This window comes from Gavia stellata, unplaced genomic scaffold (genome assembly GCF_030936135.1).
Source record: "Gavia stellata isolate bGavSte3 unplaced genomic scaffold, bGavSte3.hap2 HAP2_SCAFFOLD_42, whole genome shotgun sequence".
In the NCBI taxonomy this organism is placed as follows: Eukaryota; Metazoa; Chordata; class Aves; order Gaviiformes; family Gaviidae; genus Gavia; species Gavia stellata.
This window is the reverse complement of record NW_026776913.1, coordinates 1,839,693-1,862,657: the sequence shown is the minus strand read 5'-3', so window position 1 is coordinate 1,862,657 and position 22,965 is coordinate 1,839,693. Positions and strand designations below refer to the sequence as shown.

Here is a 22,965-nt window from a genome sequence, read left to right as displayed (position 1 = left end):
GGGTGAAATCCCCCAGGAGAACAGAGGCCTGTGATGGTGAGATGACTCTCAGCTGTCTGTAGAAGGCCTCATCAGCTTCCCCACCCTGATCAGCTGGGCTGTAGTCAACACCCACAACAGCATCTCTCATGTCAGCCTGCCCCTTAATCCTTACCCACAAGCTCTCAACTCGCTCTTCATCTGCCCCCAGGGAGAGTTCGATACATTCCAGTTGCTCTCTCACATAAAGAGCAACTCCACCACCTCCCCTTGCTGGCCTATCTTTCCTAAAAAGAACACAGCCATCCATGACAACATTCCAGTCATGTGAGCTATCCCACCATGTCTCAGTCATTGCAATGAGATCATGGCCCTGCGACCGCACACAGATCTCCAATTCTTCGTGTTTATTCCCTGTGCTGCTCGTTCTGGGCGTCACCTCAAAGCACCAGGAGGAAAAGAAGGTTATCAGAAGTAGTCAACATGGATTCACCAAGAAAAGTAATGTCTGACCAATCTGATAGCCTCCTACGATGACATGTCTGGATGGATAGATGCGGGGAGGGCAGTGGATGTTGTCTGCCTTGGCTTCAGCAAGGCTTTCGACACCGTCTCCCACATCATCCTCAGAGGCAAGCTTAGGAAGTGTGATGGAATGGACAGTGGGGTGGATTTGGAACTGGCTGATAGACAGAGCTCCGAGGGCTGTGATTAGTGGCCCAGAGTCTAGTTGGAGGTCTGTCACAAGTGGTGTTCCCCAGGGGTCAGTACTGGGTCCAGTCCTGTTCAATATATTCAGCAATGACCTGGATGAAGGGATAGAGTGTGCCCTCAGCAAGTTTGCTGAAGGCACAAAACTGGGAGGAGTGGTGGATACGGCGGAAGGCTGCGCTGCCATTCAGCGTGACCTGGACAGGCTGGAGAGTTGGGCAGAGAGGAACCTGATGAAATTCAGCAAAGGCAAGTGTAGGGCACTGCACCGGGGGTAGAATAACCCCCTGCATCAGCACAGGTTAGGGGCTGAGCTGCTGGAGAGCAGCTCTGTGGAAAGGGACCTGGGAGTCCTGGGGGACAACAGGATGACCACGAGCCACCAATGTGCCCTTGTAGCCAAGAAGGCCAATGGCATTCTGGGCTGCATCCGGAAGACTGTGGCTAGCAGGACGAGGGAGGTTATCCTCCCCCTCTACTCTGCCCTGGTGAGGCCGCATCTGGAGAACTGTGTCCTGTTCTGGGCTCCCCAGTTCAAGGACAGGGAGCTGCTGGAGAGGGTCCAGCAAAGGGCTACGAAGATGATTAGGGGAGTGGAACATCTTTCTTAGGAGGAAAGACTGAGGGTCTTGGGTCTTTCTAGTCTGGAGAAGAGAAGACTGAGGGGGATCTTATCAATGCTTAGAAATAGTTAAGGGGTGGGTGCCAGGAGGATGGGGCCAGTCTTTTTTCAGTGGTGCCCAGTGACAGGTCAAGAGGTAGTGGGAACAAACATGGTCATAGGAAGTTCCATCTTAACATGAGGAGGAACTTCTTTCCTTTGAGGGTGTCAGAGCCCTGGAACAATCTGCCCAGAGAGGTTTTGGAGTCTTCTTCTCTGGAGATATTCAAAACTCACGTGGAAGCATTCCTGTGCAATCTGCTGTAGGTGAACCTCCTCTGGTGGGGGGGTTGGACTAGATGATCTCCAGAGGTCCCTTGCAACCCCTCTCATTCTGTGATTCTGTGATTTTCTTGGTGGCTCCTTATCCCCTTCTGCAAGAGGGTGGGGAAAACTCTAGTCAGGTCCATGTTGAAGCTGTTTCCGTGTTGGAGGCAGTGAATGGATTTCTTTTGTCCCTGTCCACCAAATGCAGTATTGGCTGTGAGTGAGGCTGTTGCAGTGGTCAGTAGGGTATTTTTGCCCTCACAGAGATGACCGTGCCTCCTTTCCATGCAGGACTCAACTTGCTTATCCCCAGCAGAAGGTTTCTTTAGCAGCGTTGTGCCCGCTTTCTCCCAGTTCTGAGCTCCTTGGCCCCTTGGGGAGGCAGGAGGAGGGCAGGGCCTGTGGGAACCAGAGTCAGAGGCCAGTAGAGGACAGAGGCCAGCAAGAGGTCACTTCTTCCTGAGACCCCGTACGCAGCGCGGTGTTGTGTATATGTGTTCTGAGCGGTGCTGAGGAGGGGGGATAATGCCCGCTGTGCTGTGTGTGCATCTGTAATGGTGTTGGTATCTGCATGGGGGTGTGTGATGCTATGGATATCTGCAACGGGATCAGTATCTGCAATGGCCTCTGCATCTGCAGTGGGAAAGAATCTGCCACGGCATCTGCAAAGGTATCTGCATCCGGAATGGTGGGTGTGCAACTGTCCTGTCAGCTACAGCTCTCCAATGCAGCCATCACTGCGGACGGAGATACCATTGTGGATAACATTGCCAATGCTGGTGCAGATGCCACTGCAGATGGAAATACAGTTTCAGATGCAATTGCTGATGGAGATGCTATTGAGGATGCAGTTCCATTGCAGATACCATTGCAGATGCAGACACCATTGGAGATGCAGGTGCCTTTGAAGATTCCTTTGAAGGTACTGGCATCGATGCCACTGGAGATGCCATGGCAGATGCAGATACCATTACAGACATCACCGGTCTGTGTCAGACACCACTGCAGCTGCAGATACCACAGCAGATGGCATTGAAGATGCAAGTCCAATTTCAGATGCAACTTACTGATGGAGACCCCCTTGAAGATGCTGATGCCATTGCAGATACTACATGGCCAGAAATTTAGCGAGCTTGCGCTTATGAGGCAAAGACACTTGCTAAAGTGGACACATCTTGTTGACTCCACACAGCTAGAGAACATATCATAGTTCACGGTGTGTATGCACAGCCTATCCTCCCCGCTTCCTAGAAAAAACCCTTTGTGACCGACCCCTTGCTGAAGCCTTGACCATGGGCAGACACTCGGCTGTGCCTGGTAATCCCCTGCTGCTCCCCTGCCAGGTCCCGGGGCTTCCCCTTACTGGAGGGGTCATGAGTAGATTCAGCTACTGCAATTGAATGCTCATGCTTTTACTCATACTTTTTGTCTTTGTCTTCTTGAAAGTGGAACTGCAAACCCGGTTCCTATTTCACGTAATGAAGACTTCCAATGGGATTTCGAGGAAAGGACCGATGGCAGGGAAAGGGAGGACTTGAGGTTGTTTGGGGATGAAATAGGGCTAAAAATAACTGGTCACGATGAAGGAGGTTGCTGGTAAGTACACTTGTCCGGCCATGCCCTGCAACTGATGGCCCCAGCCTGTCCTGCCTTTGTATTAAACTCCATTTCACTACTTGCTGGGGTGAGGGGGATCTGTGCCCTTTGTGCGTGTGGAGGTGTGAGTGCCAGCCCCTGGAGGGGGGACCACAAGTCAGAGGGGCTCACGTGCCTGTGGGGCATCAACTGGAGAGACCCAAGTGCCTGCATATCATGTGGATGTGCGTGTCAGTGTGTGTAACTGCTAGCCAACATCAGGCTGGAGTAGCCAGTGAGTAGGATAAGGGGCCTGGGAAGGAGGTACCAGAGAGACCTTAAGTCTGGACTGCATGCCAGAGAGTGCCGGGGCTCTGGGACTTGACTCCTGGAGGGAGCAGGAGGTCCAAAGCATTGCCTGGAGAAACTGTGGCGTCTTGGGGCTCTGGTACTGGTAAGGCCATAGGTCTGGGCAAGGAGGGGAAGTCGTCCTTTACATGCCCCGGCAAGTACCTCAGATACAGCTCTCGAGGTGGCACTGGCTGCTTATGGTCAGACCCCGGAGCTCTGCCTGAAAACCTGGGAACTGCTCTCAATACTTTATAAAAAGAAAGAAAAAAACTCCAGCATCTTTTTACCAGCTGCAATGTTTCAGTACTTTCAATAAAATGTCACTGTATTTTCCATCCTGCCAAAATGGGACTTTTGAGACTGTGTATTTATTGCGGGAGAAGAAATCCTGATCTTGCCCTGTGCTTGCATTGCCACTACTCTGTCTATCATGCTGCATATTTAATCTCCCTAACCTTCCAGGTGTTTCTACCTGTCCTGATCAAACTCCCCACGTCGGAAGTCATCTCTTCAGAAAACGATCTGGACATACGCACTTTCCACTGTTCTCCAGGGTTTTCCGCCTCTTACTCTTTGATCATTCAGATCCCTCTCACCTATGACCCTGCTTTGAGCTCCAGGGAGGTAAAGCATCATTGTCTTTCAGTACTCTCCCTCATAGTCCCTATAGGCAACTCTTCAACTGGGGTGGTGAACCTCGTTGGAAGCTGCTAAAAATAACCATACAGCTGAGAAGTGTGTGTTTATTGTGGATTAAGCTCTCTTGTGTTTTACTTTTTCTTCTTTTTTCTTTCCCCCAAATAAAAAACCCTGTTTCCATGGCAGTTCTCCACGGAGAGCAGGTATGAATTGCTGCAAAGCAGCTGTAATATTCAGCTGCAGACTTTGGTGGAGAAGTCTGATGTAAAGAAAAGTGATGCAAGTCCCTGGTGGCCAACGAGAGCAATGGCAGGGTTGGAGAGGTGAGGAGCAAGGCTGTCCATACCGTGTCTGGCCTCAAGGGACTGCTTTTCCTACCTGTCCACACCTCTTTAGGAGACACTCTGCATCCATATCAACTGGAGAATTCTCCGATCACATCTTCAGATTGCTCATTGAAAAGGATGAGCTAGCTATGCTACTTCAGGGTAGGTACCTACCTCTCTAATTGGCTATACAAATGTTGAAGACCTGAAGAAAACTATAGAAGAGGCATAGCTCGTTAGCGCTTTCTGCATTTTAATGAGCCCCATGGTGTATGTAGTGCTGAGTCCAGGAGCCTCAGGTACTGAGAAGAGACTGAACAATCCCCTCAAGGAGACAAAGGCAGAAGACAAACCTAAAATACTCTGAAGCATTACTGGGCCCCACTGAGGGCCATTACTGACAAAGCCTCCCCAGGGACTCGTTAGAGCCGATAATTGGAGGCTGTGATTGCAGGTAGGCAAAGGCACTGTGCAGGTGGCTCTGACGCTGACAAAGCCCTTGGATTGTTACATGGAGCACAAAGGCCAAGCCCTGACCCCCAGCCCATGGGAAGGGGGATCCTGTCCCTCACACGTGGGTCAGGGCCATTCCTGGGGCAGTGGATGTGGGGTCTGCAATGCCCAGTGCAGGACAATGGAACAACACCCCCAGCTTCCCCATGGGGTTGCAAGGAGGAAATGAGGCTCCAGTGCCATGAGGACAACATGTCTTCTCACAGCCCTTGGTGGCACAGACAACTGCCATAGCCCAGAGGACAAAGACCTGGGTTCTGTTCGTGTCTTCCAGCCTGGCCAGCGCCCTTGGCAGTTTCCATCGCAGGCTGTCCCACACCTGCCCCTGTTTTCCTGCAGGCTGTAGACATCCATCTTGCTTCTTCACCTTGCTCTCCCCTGGACATTTCTCTGCCTTCACTGACGTCTCCCCACCCTCACCAGCCGTTCGTTGAAACACAAAGCCATGGTCTGATCACCAACTCTCACTTGGTGACCTCTTGCACCACAGCTCTACCCTTCGAGTGACATTTCTTCTTCCTCATGTCCAGGCTCCACTTTCCAAGCTGCACTTTGTAGCAGCTTTTCTCTCTCCTGCTTTTTCCCACCTCCAAGGAAAGCTCAAAATTCTCAGAAAGCACCCTCCAAGCAGGCGACCTAACTCATCAGCCTTCTTGTGGCCTTTCACCTGAGCTGACAAAAGTGACCTCACTGTGATCTTCTAAACCATGTAACTTTTCCTGGCCTTTCAGCTTCTTGGATAGGCACAAACAAGCCCTATGCCTGCTGCTGTCCCATCAGGTACTCAGGCAGAAGGCACATGCCAACCCATATCCATGCCCTCTTCCTGGATGGGGCTCCACCATGTGGGGGGATAATAAGGACATTCAAGAGTGTTGGCCCAAATGCTAATCACTGAGGGATTCTGGGTATGACTGGCTTCTAAAAAGACTTTGTACTGCTGATGACATTTGGGCCTCACCACCCAGCCAACTTCCCACCCACCCTACCATCCACTTCTTCAGCCTCGACAGCATCAGTCCGGCTCTAAGGAGACTCTGGGAGATGATGTCAAAGGCCTTGCAAAAGGCCAGGTACACAACGTGCCCTCGTTTCCCCTAACCATTCTGCTTCAGCAATGCCTTTCTTGTCCTTCAAGGGCCTGGAGATGGCTGCAGGACAACTTGCCCCATGTCCTCCTAGAGTCTGAGGCAGGCAGGCCACTTGCAATTCTGTCAATCCTCATCCCTGCCCTTCTTGAAGAGGGGTTTGATGTCTGCTTTTTCCAAGGACCACAGAACCTCCATGATTGCTCCGGCACTTTTGAGGTCACAATCCAGAATCACAGGCAAGGGTGACGTAGCAGTCAGGAGCACTTGCAATGAGCCTGTCCAAGGCAGCTGAGATGAATGTAGCTGGGAAAATGGAAATTTGTTCTTGGAGTCACACACAGAAATGTCGGAGCTCTGCGAGGTGCCCATGTCTCAGCTGGTCTCGTGCACTCCTCGTACACACATGGGTGATCAGAGAGTGGAGTCCTTGCCTTGCACGTGCAGAGGCAGTGCACTGCAGCAGTCACAGTGTCTCTCTGACCTCCTGCTGCTGCTCCCAGAGGCTGGGAGGCACCTCAGACCTGTGGTGTATCGCCCTGCTCTGCACTCGTCTGAGATGCTCCACGGCATGAGGAATGGACACGGGGACGTCCGTTCAATGAAGCACATCCCAGTGCTGCATCCAGGTGCTTTCCCAGGGGATGTTACTCTCGAAGTGAGAAGTGACCTCGAGACACTGTCTGTCCCACAGGCCTTCATGGCACCCCCAGGAAGAGCTGATGGCATTTGTGCTCACTCGGGTTCATCTCCCCACATGCCCACCATGTGCATGCTTACGTCTCGTCTGTACAATGCAAACCTGGACTTCTGACCTGGTCATTCGGTGTCCCTCTGTGGAGGGACAAGCAAGCTCTCCGAGCTGGGCTGAGAGGCCAGTGCTGGACATGGTGGTGGTTATTGGCTGGTGTGTGACGACTGCCCTGGGGCAGCTGCCCGGGGTGTCCAGCGAACACGGGCACAGGCCAGACCCTGCTCTGCTGGTCCTCCATGTCTCTCGCAGGAGCCCGGCTGTGCGAGGACCCTGCTGTGTGCCCCCACCCTGCCCACTCCCACACTTGAGCTGTTCACTGGAGTTCTCCTCTCCGGGGCAGTTGCCATCCCAGCCATCCCAGCCCCTCTCTGAATCTTGCCACCTCCCTGCCCTCTCCCCAGCCAAGCCCAGCAGAGCAGCCCTGGTGGGACTGGTCCCACAGCAGGAAATGGAGGCCAGTGAGAATGTCCATCCAGCCGGCACCCTGAGGAGATCTGCGCTGCAGGCAGCTTGCAGCCCCAGGTGCCAAACTTGCTCCCCAGGACGGCATGAGAGAATTGGCCCAGGGGATGCTCAGGAAGGGCCTTTTGCCCCAGGGACAGGGCAGCCTGCCCCCAGCTGCCACCCTCAGCAAAGGGTTTCTCTTTCCATGTCTCCCCTGCACACACACAGTGCCCTGCTCTTCTCCTCGCACTGACCAGCCACCCCTGCACGCTCTCCACAGGCTCCCCACAGCCTCTGAGCTGGCGGTGTTGCTCTGAAGATCAAGCAGGCTGTGGAGCCCAGGGCCATGGGGTGACTCCACAGGGTCATGCTGGTCATGCTGGGAGGCAGACCCAGCTCCGGGTGCCTACTGCCCCCTTCACCTCAGCACACAGTCCTGCCCCATGGCTCCAGAGAAGATCTCAGACAAACCACCCGGAGCAGGGTCCTTTATTTTGTTTAAACAAACAGCTCCCCATTTATACAAAGTCTCTGGGTCACATAGGACAGGCAGATACTGAAATAGAAATAGGATGAAGAATGACTTCCTTTTTGTGGACAGCATTAATACAACCAAGAAAAGCTAAAAACCAACGAAACCAAACTAAACAACCTCCCAAAGAGAGTCTGGGCATGTAACGAGTTACGTGACAAGAGACATGAGGAAAACGATGGGCAGTTCATTGCCGCTTGGGAAAAGCAACCAGTCATCAGTTTTCTTAGGGCATCCTTGAGCTCCTGGTTCCTCATGCTGTAGATGAGGGGGTTCACTGCTGGAGGAACCACCGAGTACAGAAATGACACCACCAGGTCCAGGGATGGGGAGGAGATGGAGGGGGGCTTTAGGTGGGCAAACATGATAGTGCTGAGGAACAGGGAGACCACAGCCAGGTGAGGGAGGCACGTGGAAAAGGCTTTGTGCCGTCCCTGCTCAGAGGGGATCCTCAGCACAGCCCTCAAGATCTGCACATAGGACAGCACAATGAAAACAAAACACCCAAAACCAAAAGAAACACTAACCACAATAAACCCAACCTCCCTGAGGTAGGCGTCTGAGCAGGAGAGCTTGAGGATCTGTGGGATTTCACAGAAGAACTGGTCCAAGGCATTGCCTTGGCAGAGTGGTAGTGAAAATGTATTGACTGTGTGCAGCACAGCATTGAGCAACCCACTGCCCCAGGCAGCTGCTGCCATGTGGACACAAGCTCTGCTGCCCAGGAGGGTCCCATAGTGCAGGGGTTTGCAGATGGCAATGTAGCGGTCATAGGCCATGATGGTGAGAAGGTAAAACTCTGCTGAAATGAAAAAGACGAACAGAAAGAGCTGAGCAGCACATCCTGCAAAGGATATGGCCCTGGTGTCCCAGAGGGAATTGGCCATGGCTTTGGGGACAGTGGTGGAGATGGAGCCCAGGTCGAGGAGGGAGAGGTTGAGGAGGAAGAAGTACATGGGGCTGTGGAGGTGGTGGTCGCAGGCTATGGCGGTGATGATGAGGCCATTGCCCAGGAGGGCAGCCAGGTAGATGCCCAGGAAGAGGCAGAAGTGCAAGAGCTGCAGCTCCCGCGTGTCTGCGAATGCCAGGAGGAGGAACTGGGTGATGGAGCTGCTGTTGGACATTTGCTGTTTCTTGGTCTGGGGGCTCTGTCCAAAAAATGAAAAGACAGGAAAAATTAGGACAGATTTCTCTGAGAAAAGCCACTCCAATTTTCACAGAATTCCGCCCCCCCCCCCCCCCCCCCCACCATTTGGAATGCATTTCCTTTCTCTAGTTTGTGCTGGCTGAGTGTGCTGTGAGGAGCAGGAGCTCTGCCCTTCTGCTGCTGAGGAGTCAGCTTTGATCTGCTGCAGTGGGTACATGGGAGCTGGATTGTGACAGCTCCGATGTTCACAGGGGATGTCAGATGTAATCCATCTTTCATAGAAAATTTCAATATCTGCACTCATGGCTGGGAAGGACGTGGGCTGTGAAAGAGAGGCTCAGCATGACTTTCTTATAACTTTGTCTGTGTTTTTTCACAGAGCTGCAGTGTCCATCAGCCCTTTTCCCATCTGCCCTGTGTTTTCATTTTGCCACCTTGAAGACGACTTCACACACAAATTAATCTTTTAAAAAAAACCCTAAACCTGGACTCTGATGAGACCAGAGGAGTCCTGTTTCAATGAACAGCTCTGCAAACTCTTCTCCAGCCCAGCCCAGAGGTGGAGGTGTGATGGAGATGGCAGGACACGACCCCTCCCAGAGAGAAGCAACTGACTCTGCGAGGAGAGTGCCGACCCCCAAGGAAAGGCTCCGCACTCCCGAGGATCCCACAGCAGAGCTGCGCCTTTCTGGGGGGCAGCTTGCAAGCCCTGCAGGACAGGCAAAGCAGAGACTCGGGGGTCCCTCAGATGGGAGGTTCTACAGAGAGAGTCAGCTCATTGCCCCGCAGACAGTGCCCAGCAGACATCTGCAGGGAAACACAGAAAGAGAGCTGCCTGAGCGCACCCTCCCCCTGTGCTTGTTTGCAGTGTCCTCCCAACCCCGTCCCTGTCTCTGCTGCCTGCAGCTGTCCCTGCCAGGAGCTGGTTCTCTGTCCCCTGTGTCTCCTCCCTGGCAGTGCTCACAGAGCCCATCCCACCCGCTGCCTGCTCAGCTCTGCCCTGCAGAGCCCTCCCTGCAGCAGGACACTGCCCAGGGGCATCTCTGGGTGTGCAGGCTCTGAGGGGAACATCAGACCAGCCCTGGCGAGGCTGGAAAAGTGACACTGATGCTGTCTGTAACCACGGCATGGTGATTTCCAATACTCCCCGCTTTATTCACCTGTAAGAGGAACAGACTTGGAATTTCAGTGCCTCCTCCGGAAATGAGAGATTAATTTCTATGTGCCATTGCCCACCCAGACAACCCAGAGGAGAAGAGTGAAAGACCAGGATCCTTCCCTTTCAGGCAGCCCCTGCCTTGCTGTGCTTCTGAAAAGTCTCCTGGGAAGATCCTGCAGTGATGTGGAGCTGTGAGCAGCCCTGACCCACACAGCACCCTCTCAACAGCAGAAGGAACCTGCCATTGCACTGGTCTCCCCTTCCACCCCCAGCTTCTCCCCACAGCGCCGTGGGGAGCTCCCCGGGCAGGCTGAGTGCTGACCCTGGCAGGCGGCAGAGTCCCTGCCCCAGCACCCAGCCCCGGGGGTGCAGGGACCCTGCTCGGAAGGACAGCCCTGGGCACCCCTGGTTGCACACCCACCTTCACACCCGGCAGCCGTCCCTGGCAGAAGGCAGCCCTCATGCCCTGTCCTGCTGATGGTGCAGCAGGGAAGCCCTGCTCTGGAGCACCTCCTCCTCCTCTACACTGGAGAACCTGCGGCACTTCTTCCTGAAAGCTCTCATAGTTTGTGGGATGTGCCATCATTAGGAGATCAGCCCGTGAACTGTACCTAAATTGCCCTGCAGCCAGAGACTTACCATGTCAAGGGCTGTGAAGATTTCTCCTCCAGTGAGCTCGCCTCTGTCCTCCCACCCCAGACTGCCTTTAACCTCTCTCTGCCTTGATCCTCTCCCCTCGGTGCCTGCAGGCAGTGCCCTCAGCCCTGCTGCGCTCTGCAGAGGAGCTGCTCCTGGGCAGAGCTGTCTCTCGGCAGTGCTGCCTGCTTGCCATGAGCTCCCTCCATCCCAGGAGCCCGGCCCAGCTCAGCAGCAGAGGAGCAGCCCAAGGCGGCACTTTCTCTGCCCCTCGGGGCTCCCCCCAGGGGTCCCTGGGGCTCCAGGGGAACCTGCTGTGAAACAGGCTGGAGCAATCACTGAGGTTCCCTCCCGCAGCTGGGGAGAGACACTCCTTTCCAGAACTGTCATTTCCCTGCTGAGAGACAGACTCACACCTAAATATCAACTTTTCTTGGCCCATCTTTAGACAGGACAGCCAGACAGGGACAGGCAGGGATCTCCTTTACCCCTGCTGAGGGAAGGGATGCAGCTGAGCCCGACAAGGCATCTCATCCTGGGTTTGGAGTGCTGGGGCTGGAAGGGCACTCAGCTCCCTCCCATGCACACCACAGACCCACAGCAGGTGGGATTCCTCCTGCCCCCCTTCAGGTGGACACACAATAGGCACCTGCATGTGAGCTCCTGCTCTCAGCTCCCATGGTAATTAATGGAGCTGGAGGCCAGGAGTGAGCTGTTCAGATGCAGTTGTCTGGTGACATCTGAGGTGCCAGAGGTGGTCAAAGATATGTGCCAGTAATACAGACAGATTGAAGGTACGTGCAGGCTGATGTAGAGACAGGCCAACATCTGGGGCATCTTCTTGGAGGCTCTTGGGAATTTCCTTTGGCCAACTGAAAGGACAGCTGCTGCCCAAATTAAGGGCAACTGAACCTGTCCCTACTCATTATGTTCAGTTCAGCCTATAGAGACATTCATAGGATGGAATGGAGTCGTATGCCACAGGGAGAGCTCCGTCTCTTTCTTCCTCTCCTCCACGTGTTGGGTTTATTTGATCTTCACTGACTGTATTGGCAGCTGTCTCGTGTTCATCCCCACATTGTGGTACAGAATTCAAGGCAGCTGCTCAATGTAAGGTTCAAATCCAGGCCCACAGAGCTACATGAGATGCCAGGGCTGGCAAGAAGATCACAGGACCAACAGGAAAGCAATTCCCATTCAGGGTGGGTGCATGACAGACACCCCAGTCGGCATCACAGAGAATGCGATTTGGTGCCTCACACATTGCTTGGGGCAATGTGTCACATACACAACACATTCCCAGAGAATGCGATTTTCCCTGACACGTTGCTCGGGGCTTTTCCTGGGGCAGTGTGGTCAAGGAACATCCCTCCATCACACATCCCCAGGAAGATCCCTGAGCAAGTGCAAAAACACGGTTTGAAACTAGCCAGGCTCCTGGGTAGGGAAGAGGAGTCCATGAGGCCCTCCTGCTGTAACGATGAAGTTCCTACTGGAAGGCCCTGGCTGGCACAGGCAACAGCCACAGCCAAGGGGAGGAGGACGTCAGCTCTGTTGGGGGCTTTCGGCATTGCCAGCTCCCTCGACCGTCTCCACCCAAGGCTGTCCTATGGTGTGTACGCCTGGCCCTGTTTCCTTGAAGGCTGTGGACACTCCATCCTCTTGTTCTCACCTGAGTATCTCACTGCCTTTACTGATTTCTCTCCGCCATCCCTGGCTGTTCCTTGAAACACAAAGCCTTGGGCTGGCCCAGGCTCCCTCTGGGTGGCCTCTTGTATCACAGCACTGCCCTTGGGGTGGCATTTCTTTCTCTCATGTCCAGTCTAAACCCACCAGACAAACACCCAGGTGCCTCAGCACCCCCAAGGAGGGCACTAGACCCCGACCCCCATCTCTGCAGAGCTCTTCTGGGCACTCTCCAGTTCCTCCCGAATTGCCTAGAGCAGGAAACCCCACAGAGGGACACACTACTCCAAATGTGGCCACAACGGTGCTCACTCGACGAGGACGATAACTCCCACTGTCTGGGTGAACACATCATTCCTAACACAGCTGATCTTTCTTCTTGTGAGCACGTGCTACTGGGTCATACGGCATCCCTTGTTGGGCCCAGGCCCTTCTGCTTTGGGTCCCTGCTCAGCCAGTTGGGTACCAGCCTGCCCTGAGGTACAGGGTTATTCTTCCCCCTCCGATACAGGACTAGTGGCTTCTCCTTGTAAATTCAGGAGGTTTCTGTTGGCTGAATCCCAGAGATCCTCCAGGTCCTCATGGACTGAGTCACTGTTTTGTCAGCTGTTTGTGCAAATGGCTCACCCTGATTGTGGTGTCTCTCAAGAGACAACAGCATGCATTGCAGGGCACTACAAATGGTAAAATGAGGTATTAGTTTAATGGAATTGCTTTCCAATATAGAATTCTCCATGCTGCCCATCTCAGAAAGAGCTACAGAGCAAGCAAAGGCAAGACCAGTGTGGGAAGAGCAAACACAGGTGGGCTGTTTGTATGCGAGGAGGTAAGGATGACCAAAGGGCAGAGCTCTGATGGGGGAAAAGAGGGGAAAAGAAAAGAGAAGATGAAGCAAAGGACATGATCGAGGCTGTTTGGAGGTACCTGCCAAGTAGCTCTCCAGGTAAGCAGTGGTGACTTGCACGAGACAAGAAAGATGATCTGACCAAACTTAGGTTTGCTCACCTCCATGGTCATGGGGAAGCTGAGTGCTTTCCCTAGCATGGTTCAGGGAAGCCCTGTGGTGGAAGGAAATGGGCAGTCCCTCATGCTGCACGAGAGCCAACCTGCTGCTCCCAGCAAGGTCAGCTATCAAGTCACACCAGGTGGCTCAGAGTTTTATTTGTGTGAGACTTGAAAACATCCAAGGATTGACAGAGCACAACCTCTCTGGGCAACCTGCCTCAGGGCTTGACCCTCTTCATGGGTAAAGAGCTTTTCCTCAGGTGTTTCAAGTGAAGTCCATTGGCCCTCACCCTCCCATCATTCACAACAGGGAAGGAGAGCCTGGCTGCCTCTTCCTGGTGATCTCCTGGTAGGTGTGGAAAGGCTGTCCCCAGGTGTCCCCAAAGCCTTCTCTTCTCCCCACTGAACAAACCCAGCTCCCTCAGACTGCCATAGTGGCAAAGCCAACCTTACAAATCATGTCTGAGATTTTTAGGGCATTTTGAGTTTTTACTGGCTTTCCCAAGGACCCCTCAGATGTTATAACATCATTACCCTCGTGTCATGAATTTCTGATTGCATCCCTCTCATTTGGCATCATGTTGCAATGCACAGGTGTTTCAGGCTGTGAGAAGGGCCTGTTCTGTCTGAAAACAAAGAGTCATCCACAATGAAACTTTGAACATAAAATGTTTCAGTCCTAAGTGGCATCCTGACACCATTGAGAGGGTGTGGCTCTAGGGTTACCATGCTTGGTGCTAATCCAGATGCAGAGGAGGAATTGATGACTGCAAGAATTGCAGTAGCTATTATGAGAGATGACAGAATCACAAACCCATTCATGCTGGAAAGCACCTTCGGATGCCTCTAGACCAACCTCGGGCTCACTTCAGGATCAATACTGGAATCACCCCGAGTTCCTCAGCTCTTGGCCGAATGGAGTCCTGACAATGTCTCCTGGGGACTTTTTTGAGAGCCTTAGTGAACCTGGGTCTTGAAGATCCATGGAGCCCTCTGAGGACATTCAAGGGGCCTTTGGCTGCCAAGTAAGAAGAGTCAGAGGAGACGTAGACTTCTGACAAGCTGCTGGCAAGCTCTAGCAGCTTCTAAGGAGCTCTGTCAGCTGTCCTTGATCAAGGGGTGTATTGCTGGGAGGCTGCGGAAGCTTGTCCTGATCTTGGAATGTTAACCCCTTCTGCTCTTCCACACGAGAACCACTGATGTTGTCCTAGGAGACCTGGAAAGTAGCAAGCATGACTACGCTGCTCTGGGTGTGATGGTCAAGGGCAGGAGGGTGCAGATGGTATTCTTCTCCATCCTGCTATTGAGGGGAAAAGGTTTGAAAAGAATTGGGCAGATCCTGCAGTCAGACAATCGGTTTTGCAACTGGTACCAGCAACAGCGTTTCTATAGAATGAGTCTCATTCTGAAGATCAACAACTGCATGTAAAAGACAGAACTGACCTGATGAAGTCAAGGAATCATTGAATATCTAATGTTGGAAGGGACCCATAAGGATCATTGAGTCCAACTCCCTAATCCTCACCAGGACTACTTAAAACTAAAGCACATGACATATGTTTTCAAGACGCTCCTTGAACTCTGACAGGCTTGGTACCGTGAGCACTTCCCTCGGGAGCCTGTTCCCATGACTAACAGCCCTCTCAGTGAAGAACCTTTTACTCATGTCCAATCTGAACGTCCCCTGACACAGCTCCATTCCATTTCCTCGGGTCCTATCGCTGGTCACCAGAGAGGGGAGATCAGCATCTCCCTCTCCGCTGCCTCCTTGAGGAAGTTGTAGACTGCGATGAGGTCACCCCTCAGCCTTCTCTTCTCCAAGCTGAACAAATCAAGTGACCTCAGCCACTGCTCCCAAGTCTTGCCCTCGAGACCTTTCACCACCTTGGTTGCCCCTCCCTGGACACTCCAACACTTTGGTGTCCTTCTTCTACTGAGGTGCCCCAAACGGCACACAGCACTTGAGGTGGGGCCGTACCAGTGCAGTGCGGAGTGGGACAATCACCTCCCTCCACCAGCTAGCGATGATGTGCTTGATGCACCCCAGGACACGGGTGGCCCTTTTGACTGCCATGGCACACTATTGACTCCTATTCAATTTGCCCTGAACCCAAAAACCCCAGATCTCTTTCTGCAGGGCTGCTCTTCAGCCTCTCCTCCCCCAGTTTGTATGTATAACTCGGATTACTGCATCCCAGGTGGAGAATCCAGCTCTTGCTCCTGTTAAATTTGATGTGGTTGGCGATTGCCCAGCTCTCCAGTCTATCCAGTTCTCTCTATAAGGCCTCTCCACCCTCAATCAAATCCAGACCTCCTCCTATTTCACCATCATCTGCAAACTTACTGAATTTATTGTATTACTGTATTCAGGAAGTCATGGTAGGTGGTTAAATCTGCTGGGAAACAGGCACAGGCATAGGACAGTGTAGGAAAGCCTGCGGTGGGGACAGCTGAGAGTCTTGGTGGGTCTGGGACCTCTCAATAACACAAGTGGGGTCCTTGTCCTCTTCGCTGTCACTTCTGCCTCTTCCAAGGAGGTCACCATTTCCTTACAGCCCCAGTGCTTTCTTGCCTCCTCATCCTTCATAGAGGCTGGGAGCTGTGTGACCGCTGTCCTGCACTTGTCATTGCGCACCCCACATCCCACTGCTCATAGGAAGAGCCCTGAGCATCCAGTGAGGGACAGGATGCCTTTTGCAAGGTGATGGGGGTCAGGACTAGGTCATCCTCCTTAGAGAAAGACATCAAGGGCCTGCTTGGCATCAGAGCCACCCCCACATTTCATTTGCCACCTCTTATCCATCACCTCTGACTTCCTCTTTCACCAGCCCCCAGGGATGGTCACCTTGTCCAGCGTTCCCTCTGTGGTCTCTGCAGTGATGGCGCTTGGCGGGGCTCACTAACCCCCTCAGAAACCTGGAGGTTTGCTTCTGCTTTTCCTTCTCCAGAGGCCTGTTCAATCTTTCAGGATATGCAGTTCAGGAACTTGGCTCCAGAGGGCACTCGAACATGAAAAACACCCTAACAAGCCAATTTTCCTGATTTTCTGGTTTTATGTGGTTCATTTGAGAGGTTTCAGGAGTGTATTCAAAGTGAAAAGAGTTCATCATTCACCAACAGGAAGAAAGAATTTATTCTTTTCGCACTTCCCTTTATTTTTCTGCATAAACCTTAAGTGACAGCAGCAATCTGCAACTGATTTTGAAAGAGAGCATATCCTAACTGAGGAGGAATATATATGGAAGTCACTACCCTTTATGGCAGAAACTATATGGGCAGTCTTGGTACCTTCCACCAACTCCACCATTTCTATCTTCAACCACGTGCGCCTTACAGCAGTGCTGTACAAACAGAGTCTTCTCAACTAAAGCCTGCAGCTGCATGTTTCAGCCCCTTGGCACCAGTTCCCACTGTTTCACCTGGAGAACGAGCTGCACACAGGCACAGAAGGAAGTTTCTTACTTGCCAACAAACAAAACCAAAGGTAGACATAGTTCAATACAACATAGAAGACATTCCTCACCTGTATATTAAGGCCGTCTTACCTCCTCATAAGTCCACTTTCCACAGTGGATAGCCTTAGACCGATGCAAAACACATCATTGTGTGAAGGACACATCCCAAGAGCACCCAAAACACTTTCTGTCCCCTCCCAAGCCCTTGCCCACCTCCCCAGGCCTTTGCAGGGGAGGGAGGTTGGAGAGGTAGCCTTGACGCTGTACCAGCACTGCTAAGCAAGAGCCAAAACAGCGGTGTGGTAGCAACAGCACTCCGGCTACAAATACAAAGCTGAGCACCATGAGGGCTGCTATGGGGAAAGTTAACTCCACCCCAGCTTGGTCCAGGACATGGCCAAATCTCCAGGTGTGTCAAGGTCTCTCTGGACTGAAGCTCCAACAGTCCAGCTGTTAAAGCACGTGTGCCAATGGTCATCCTGAGTCGTGGTGCCTCCAACAAGATCAGAACACTACAGATGACAAGAAGACTGCTAGTGTAATGGAGCTGCTAACCAAGGTAGAAAGTACGGTGGTAACCATCTCAGAACCACCAAAGGAGGGTCCAAAGTGAAGCCAAGGCAGGGCCAGTGGGGAAATGGTGAAAACGAGTTGGCTTTTTACATGGGAGGGGATAAGGATGATTGAAGAGTAGGGCTTGAGAGGTGGGAAAAGAGTGAAAGGGGAATGAAAGGTGAAGCAAAGGGAATGATCAGGGCTGCTTGAGAGATACCTGTCAAGCAGCCCTGCATCTGAGCAACACTGCCTGGAAGCGGATAAGCAAGCTCCAGCTGATCTGACCATACTAACATCTGACTTACTTCCATGGTGGTAATGGGGAAGTGAAAACTTTCCTGACTCTCATCAAGGAAAGACCCAGAGGGGAAGGAACTGCAGCATCATTTAGTTTTCCACTCTTCTGAATGGGACTCCAGGGGGTCTCTGCTCTGACCTCCTTCTCATGGCAGAAGCAGCTATGGAGTCAGACCACGTTGCTTAAGGCTTTATCCAGTGGAGGCTGAAAGCATCCAAGGACAGAGATGGCACAATGTCTCTGGGAAACCTGCTCTGATGCTTGGATGCCCTCATGGAGAAAATGTTTTTCCTTATCTCCAGCCTGACTAGTCCTTATTTCAACACTTGACTATTGTTGATTATCCTCCTGCCAAAGGTCACGGTGACAAGACTGGTTCCATCTCCCTGAAAACATACCCACAGTGACTGGCAGGCTGATATTCCTGAGGCCTTCCCTTCTCCAGGCTGAACAAGGACTTGTCCCTCAGTTCCTCCTCCAATGTAAGTCCTCAAGCCCCTGAGCATCTTGGCGGTCTTCCTCTGAACTCGCTCCCGGCTATCAACATGTTCCTTGCTGTAATGGGTTATTTCTGGCCAATAGCCCAGCAGCCAGACAGCCGCTCACTCCCTCCTCCCCTGCCACACATGAGGCCCAGAAATTTACATGGTAGTGTACAGATGTTCTAATTTGCTTTCTGTCCTCCAGCACCACCAGGGCCATTTACGCAGAGCTGATCCCCAGCCAGGCAGTCCTCAGCCCCTACCACTGCAGGGCGTTAGTCTGTCCCAGGTGCAGGACCTGCCATTTGGCCGCCTTCTATCCCATGAAGGTTCTGACAGGACGGTCCTCCCACCTCTCCAGTTTCCCCTCTATGGCATCCCTAGGGCACAGCAATGGTCCTCCCAATTTAGGGTCATCGACAAACAAGGTGAGAGTTGCCTCCTCCAAGTCATAGCTACACGTATTAAACTGCCCAGGTCTCAGCAGAGTCCCCTGTGCTGCCCCACATGCCCCAGTATGTCCCATTAGCCTCCAGGTAGACTATGACCCCTGCTCTCCCAGCCTGATCATCCAACTGGTGCTTCACCCATCTGTTTGTCAACCCATCCAGACTGTAAGAACCTAACTTGGGTAGAAGAATATTGAGGGAGACCATGCCACAAGTCTTGCTTAAGCTGAGGTAAACAACATCTACTGTTCTCCCCTCATGCACAAATGCAGCTACTTCATCATGAAGGCAATCAAGTCGGTGAGGCATGATTCACCCTTGGTGAGTCCATGCTGACTGCTTTTGGACAAATTCTTCTCTTTCAAGGTGCCAGAAATGTCACCCAAGAGGCCTCTAACTGATGGCACACTCCTCACCAAACGAGTACACCTGTACTCGGCGCTGGTGAGGCCGTACCTTGAATACTGTGTTCAGTTTTGGGCCCCTCAATACAAGAAGGACATTGAGGTGCTGGAGTGTGTCCAGAGAAGGGCGAGAAAGCTCCTGAGGTGTCTGGAGCAGAAGTCTTATGAGGAGCGGCTGAGGGAACTGGGGTTGTTCAGTCTGCAGAAGAGGAGGCTGAGGGGAGACCTCATCGCTCTCTACAATTACCTGAAAGGGGGTTTCAGAGAGGTGGGTGTTGGCCTCTTCTCCCAAGTGACTAGTGACAGGACAAGAGGAAATGGCCTCAAGTTGCACCAGGGGAGGTTTAGACTAGATATTAGAAAAAATTTCTTTACTGAGAGAGTGGTAAGGCAATGGAATAAGCTGCCCAGGGAAGTGCTGGAGTCACCATCCTTGGAGGTTTTCAAGGAACGTGTGGACGAGGCATTGTGAGACATGGTTTAATGGGCATGGTGGGGTTTGTAGGTTGATGGTTGGACTTGATGATCTTACAGGTCTTTTCCAACCTTAGTGATTCTGTGATTCTGTGATTCTGTAAAGTGAGCTTGTACAGCCTGGGGTTCCCTGGGGTGCACTTTTGGCCTTCTTTCCAAGAGGGGTGCACCATTGCTTTGTCCTCACTCACAAGAGACCTCTACCAATCCCATGACCTCTCAAAAGTCATATTCCAAGGAAATGCTGACCTTCCCCTGTAACTTCAATACCACTCTTCTGCCTGTCCTACGCTGTCTTTCATTTCTCTGATCTTTCATAGACTTTCCCCTGCCCTGATACAAAGACCATTTCTAAAGTCGTCGTTTCAGATGCAGACTGCCTGGGCAAAGGCCCTTTCCATTATTCTCCAGTTTTCTCCTTCCCTTTCTCTTTGTTCGTTCTGGTACCTCTCACCTATGCTGCTGCTTTGAGCTTCAGGGACTAAAAGCCGGCCTGTCCTTCAGTAGTCTTATTGTCTCTCTTTAAGAGCCAACTCTTTAATTATGTTGATATTTACTTTTTTGTATCTCCCTATCTAAAGCATTTCTCATGAGATTATCCCTTGTCGAAAGTCAGCCTCATGAGACCTAGCTTGTACTTTACGTGTGGCTGAGGAGTGCGTTTTAATGTTTATGAAACTTTTCCTTGCTTTCCTTCTCTTTGCTTGCAAAGAGGAACATTCCCTCTGCCGGTGTGCAGGCAGTTCTCTAAGGAAAGCAGGTGGGAGGTGGTGCAATGGCGCTGTAACATTCAGCTCCCAGAGTCCCGAGAAGTCTGACGGAAGGCAAAGTGAGGCAAGTCCCAGGTGGCCAAGGACAGAAATGGTGGGGCTGGGGAGGTGAGGAGCAAGGGTGTCCATGCAGTGTCAGGCCTCAAGGGACTGCTTTTCCTCCCCGACACTCTGGGTCAATATCAACTGGAGAATGCTGCTGTCACCTCTTCTTTAAACTGAAAGGAATAAAATGTAACATTTTAAAAAATGTATTTTTTATTAGGGGCACTTTGAAATCTTCCTCTTTAACTGCACTATGAAATGATTCCAATTAGCTGCACAAGTCTTGAAGACTTGAAGAAAGTGACACGCAGGGAAATAGCTCATTAGGGCTTTCTGTACTTTAATGAGCCCCACGGTGTATTTGGGCCTGTAATCCATGAAAATCTGATGATGAGAGGGATCAAACCTCTCAAGAAGTCAAAGGCAGAAGCAAAAGCTAAAGAACCTTGAAGCATTAATATATATATATATATATAAAATGAGGGCCATTAGTGACAGAGCCTCCCCAGGGACTCGTTAGAGCCGATAACTGGAGGCTGTGATTGCAGGGAGGCAAAGGCACTGTGCAGGTGGCTGTAATGCTGAGAAAGCCCTTGGATTGTTAGATGAAGCAGAAAGGCCAAACCCTGAGCCCCAGGCCCTGGGCAGGCAGAGCTGGTCCCTCACGTGTGGCTCAGGGCTCTTCCTGGGGACAGGGGGATGTGAGGATGAGCAATGCCAAGTGCAGAAAAACAGCGCAACACTTCCCAACCTCCCCAGAAGGGGCGAGGAAGAACCAAAGTCCAGAGCCTCCGGGTTTCTCCTGGTAGGCGTCAGTAGCAGAGGCAACTGCCATAGCCCAGAGGACAAAGACCTTGGCCCTGTTGGGCTTTGGGGAGGGTTTGGTGTTCTGCTGAGGGTGTCCAGTTAGTGCCAGGGGAGGGGCTCGCTTTGTGGATTAGGGTTTGTGTAGGGCTGTGGGGAGGGTGAGGGTCAAGGCTAGCATTTAATGGCAGGGATAAAGGCTGGGAATTGGAGTGAGTAACAGGGTAGGAGGAGGAGTTTCTGGTTTGGGGCTTTGGTTTAGAGGTAAGGTTTGAGGTTAGGGATTAGAGCAGTGGATTCCTGTCAGGGTGAAGGGTGCCATATCAGGGTAGGGTTAGGGCTTCAGGTTACTGCTTAGAAAGAGGGTAAAGGCCTCACGTGAATGTTTTCTCAGTCAGTATCACAGTGGCATCAGGATTACCCAAACGCATCTTTCCTCTTCAAAACCTTTCATCTTTGTTGGCCAAACCTCTCTGCCCTCCTCCAAATCTTGTCCCAGCTCCCCCTGACCTCCCCAAATCTGTCATCTTGTTGGGTCCAGCATTGCAATGGCTTTTGAGACCTCAGAGTATCTGTCTCCCCACTGCTGGCTGCTCAGACCTGACCTCACAGCCAGCACCCAAGGGGACACAACGTGCTGCTGTGCTGGAGAGGCCTCGTCACAGCGCTGCCCAGCGGCGCTGAAGGCAGGCGATGTCTTCCACCACCCCGAGGTACTCTGCCTGCCTACCAGCTCAGGCTCCAGAAGGGCTCCCAGACGTCGTGGGATGCATTTCCCACGTGGGTGCTTCAGCTCCACAGGGCAGCGACCACCTCTGTGTGGGTAACTGAATCCAGCCCCGCATGTAGATTTTTAGGAGAAACTTGACAGCTCTGCAGAAAAGACCTCAATGTAATAGCTGGAAAAGTGTTCCTTTCCAGCATGGCTGGCTTTTCATGAAGTTTCATGATTTTTTCCATAGTTTTTTCTTAACAGCAGCAAGGGCAGGTACTGGCAAGATGATTCCACTCCCTTGCTCTCTGTGAGTGGTTTTATGCAGCCCCTTAGCAAAATAAATTCTCTTATCTTTTGTTCAATTGGAGAAGCATTGCTCAGAAGAACTACTGTCTTTATATTGGCACATTTCATCTCTCTACTTCTGCCTCTCTGTCTTTTATCCTTTCTCTGCCTATTCTGTCTCCAAAGGAAAGACTCACTGCATGACAGAATAACTCAGGTTGGAAGAGACTTGACCATTGTCTTGTCCGTCTCTCCTGCTCGAGTCAGGAGATGCTCACCCTGATGGCTCTGCCCTGGGTATGTCCCTCAGTGACACTCACCATCCCCACTGTCACTAGACACACACAGAGATCAGTTCAAAATCCATCCCTTGGTCTCTAAGAGGGCATGATGTGACAAGGAGGTTTTTGCTCCCAAATCCGTGGATCAATGGGCCTTTTTGGGCTTTTGTTCTGCTTGACAGCAGCTTCGGAAGAAGAGCCAACAGTGCAGGCAGCATGCAGAGGAGATCCTGTTTTATTACAGACATAGTGTGAGGGAGTCAGTCATGAGACAATGTTACAGAAACTTTTCTAAGGTGTCCAGGTGAGAGAGAGCACGTTCCTGCCTCAGGTGTAGTGGGACAAATCCAAACAGTCATGCAGGAAAATGATAGGGAGAAATAACAGCAACAAAACCAGCAACAGAGTGAATAAACAAGGCTCTAACAGGCTACGGGATGCACTGGGAATCATGTGTGAAGAGAGACAGCAGGTC

General features: G+C 52.0%; 1 protein-coding gene across 1 annotated transcript; it reads right to left on the bottom strand.

The window, feature by feature from the left end:
- Positions 1-6,236: 6,236 nt before the first annotated feature.
- LOC132321482 (olfactory receptor 14C36-like) lies at positions 6,237-8,970 on the bottom strand. Its single transcript, XM_059834973.1, has 2 exons — positions 7,995-8,970; positions 6,237-6,388 (listed from the first exon to the last, which is right to left on the bottom strand). Exons 1-2 carry the CDS (start codon positions 8,962-8,964, stop codon positions 6,237-6,239), a joined length of 1,122 nt encoding a protein of 373 aa, XP_059690956.1. The 5' UTR covers positions 8,965-8,970.
- Between the last annotated feature and the right edge of the window lie 13,995 nt (positions 8,971-22,965).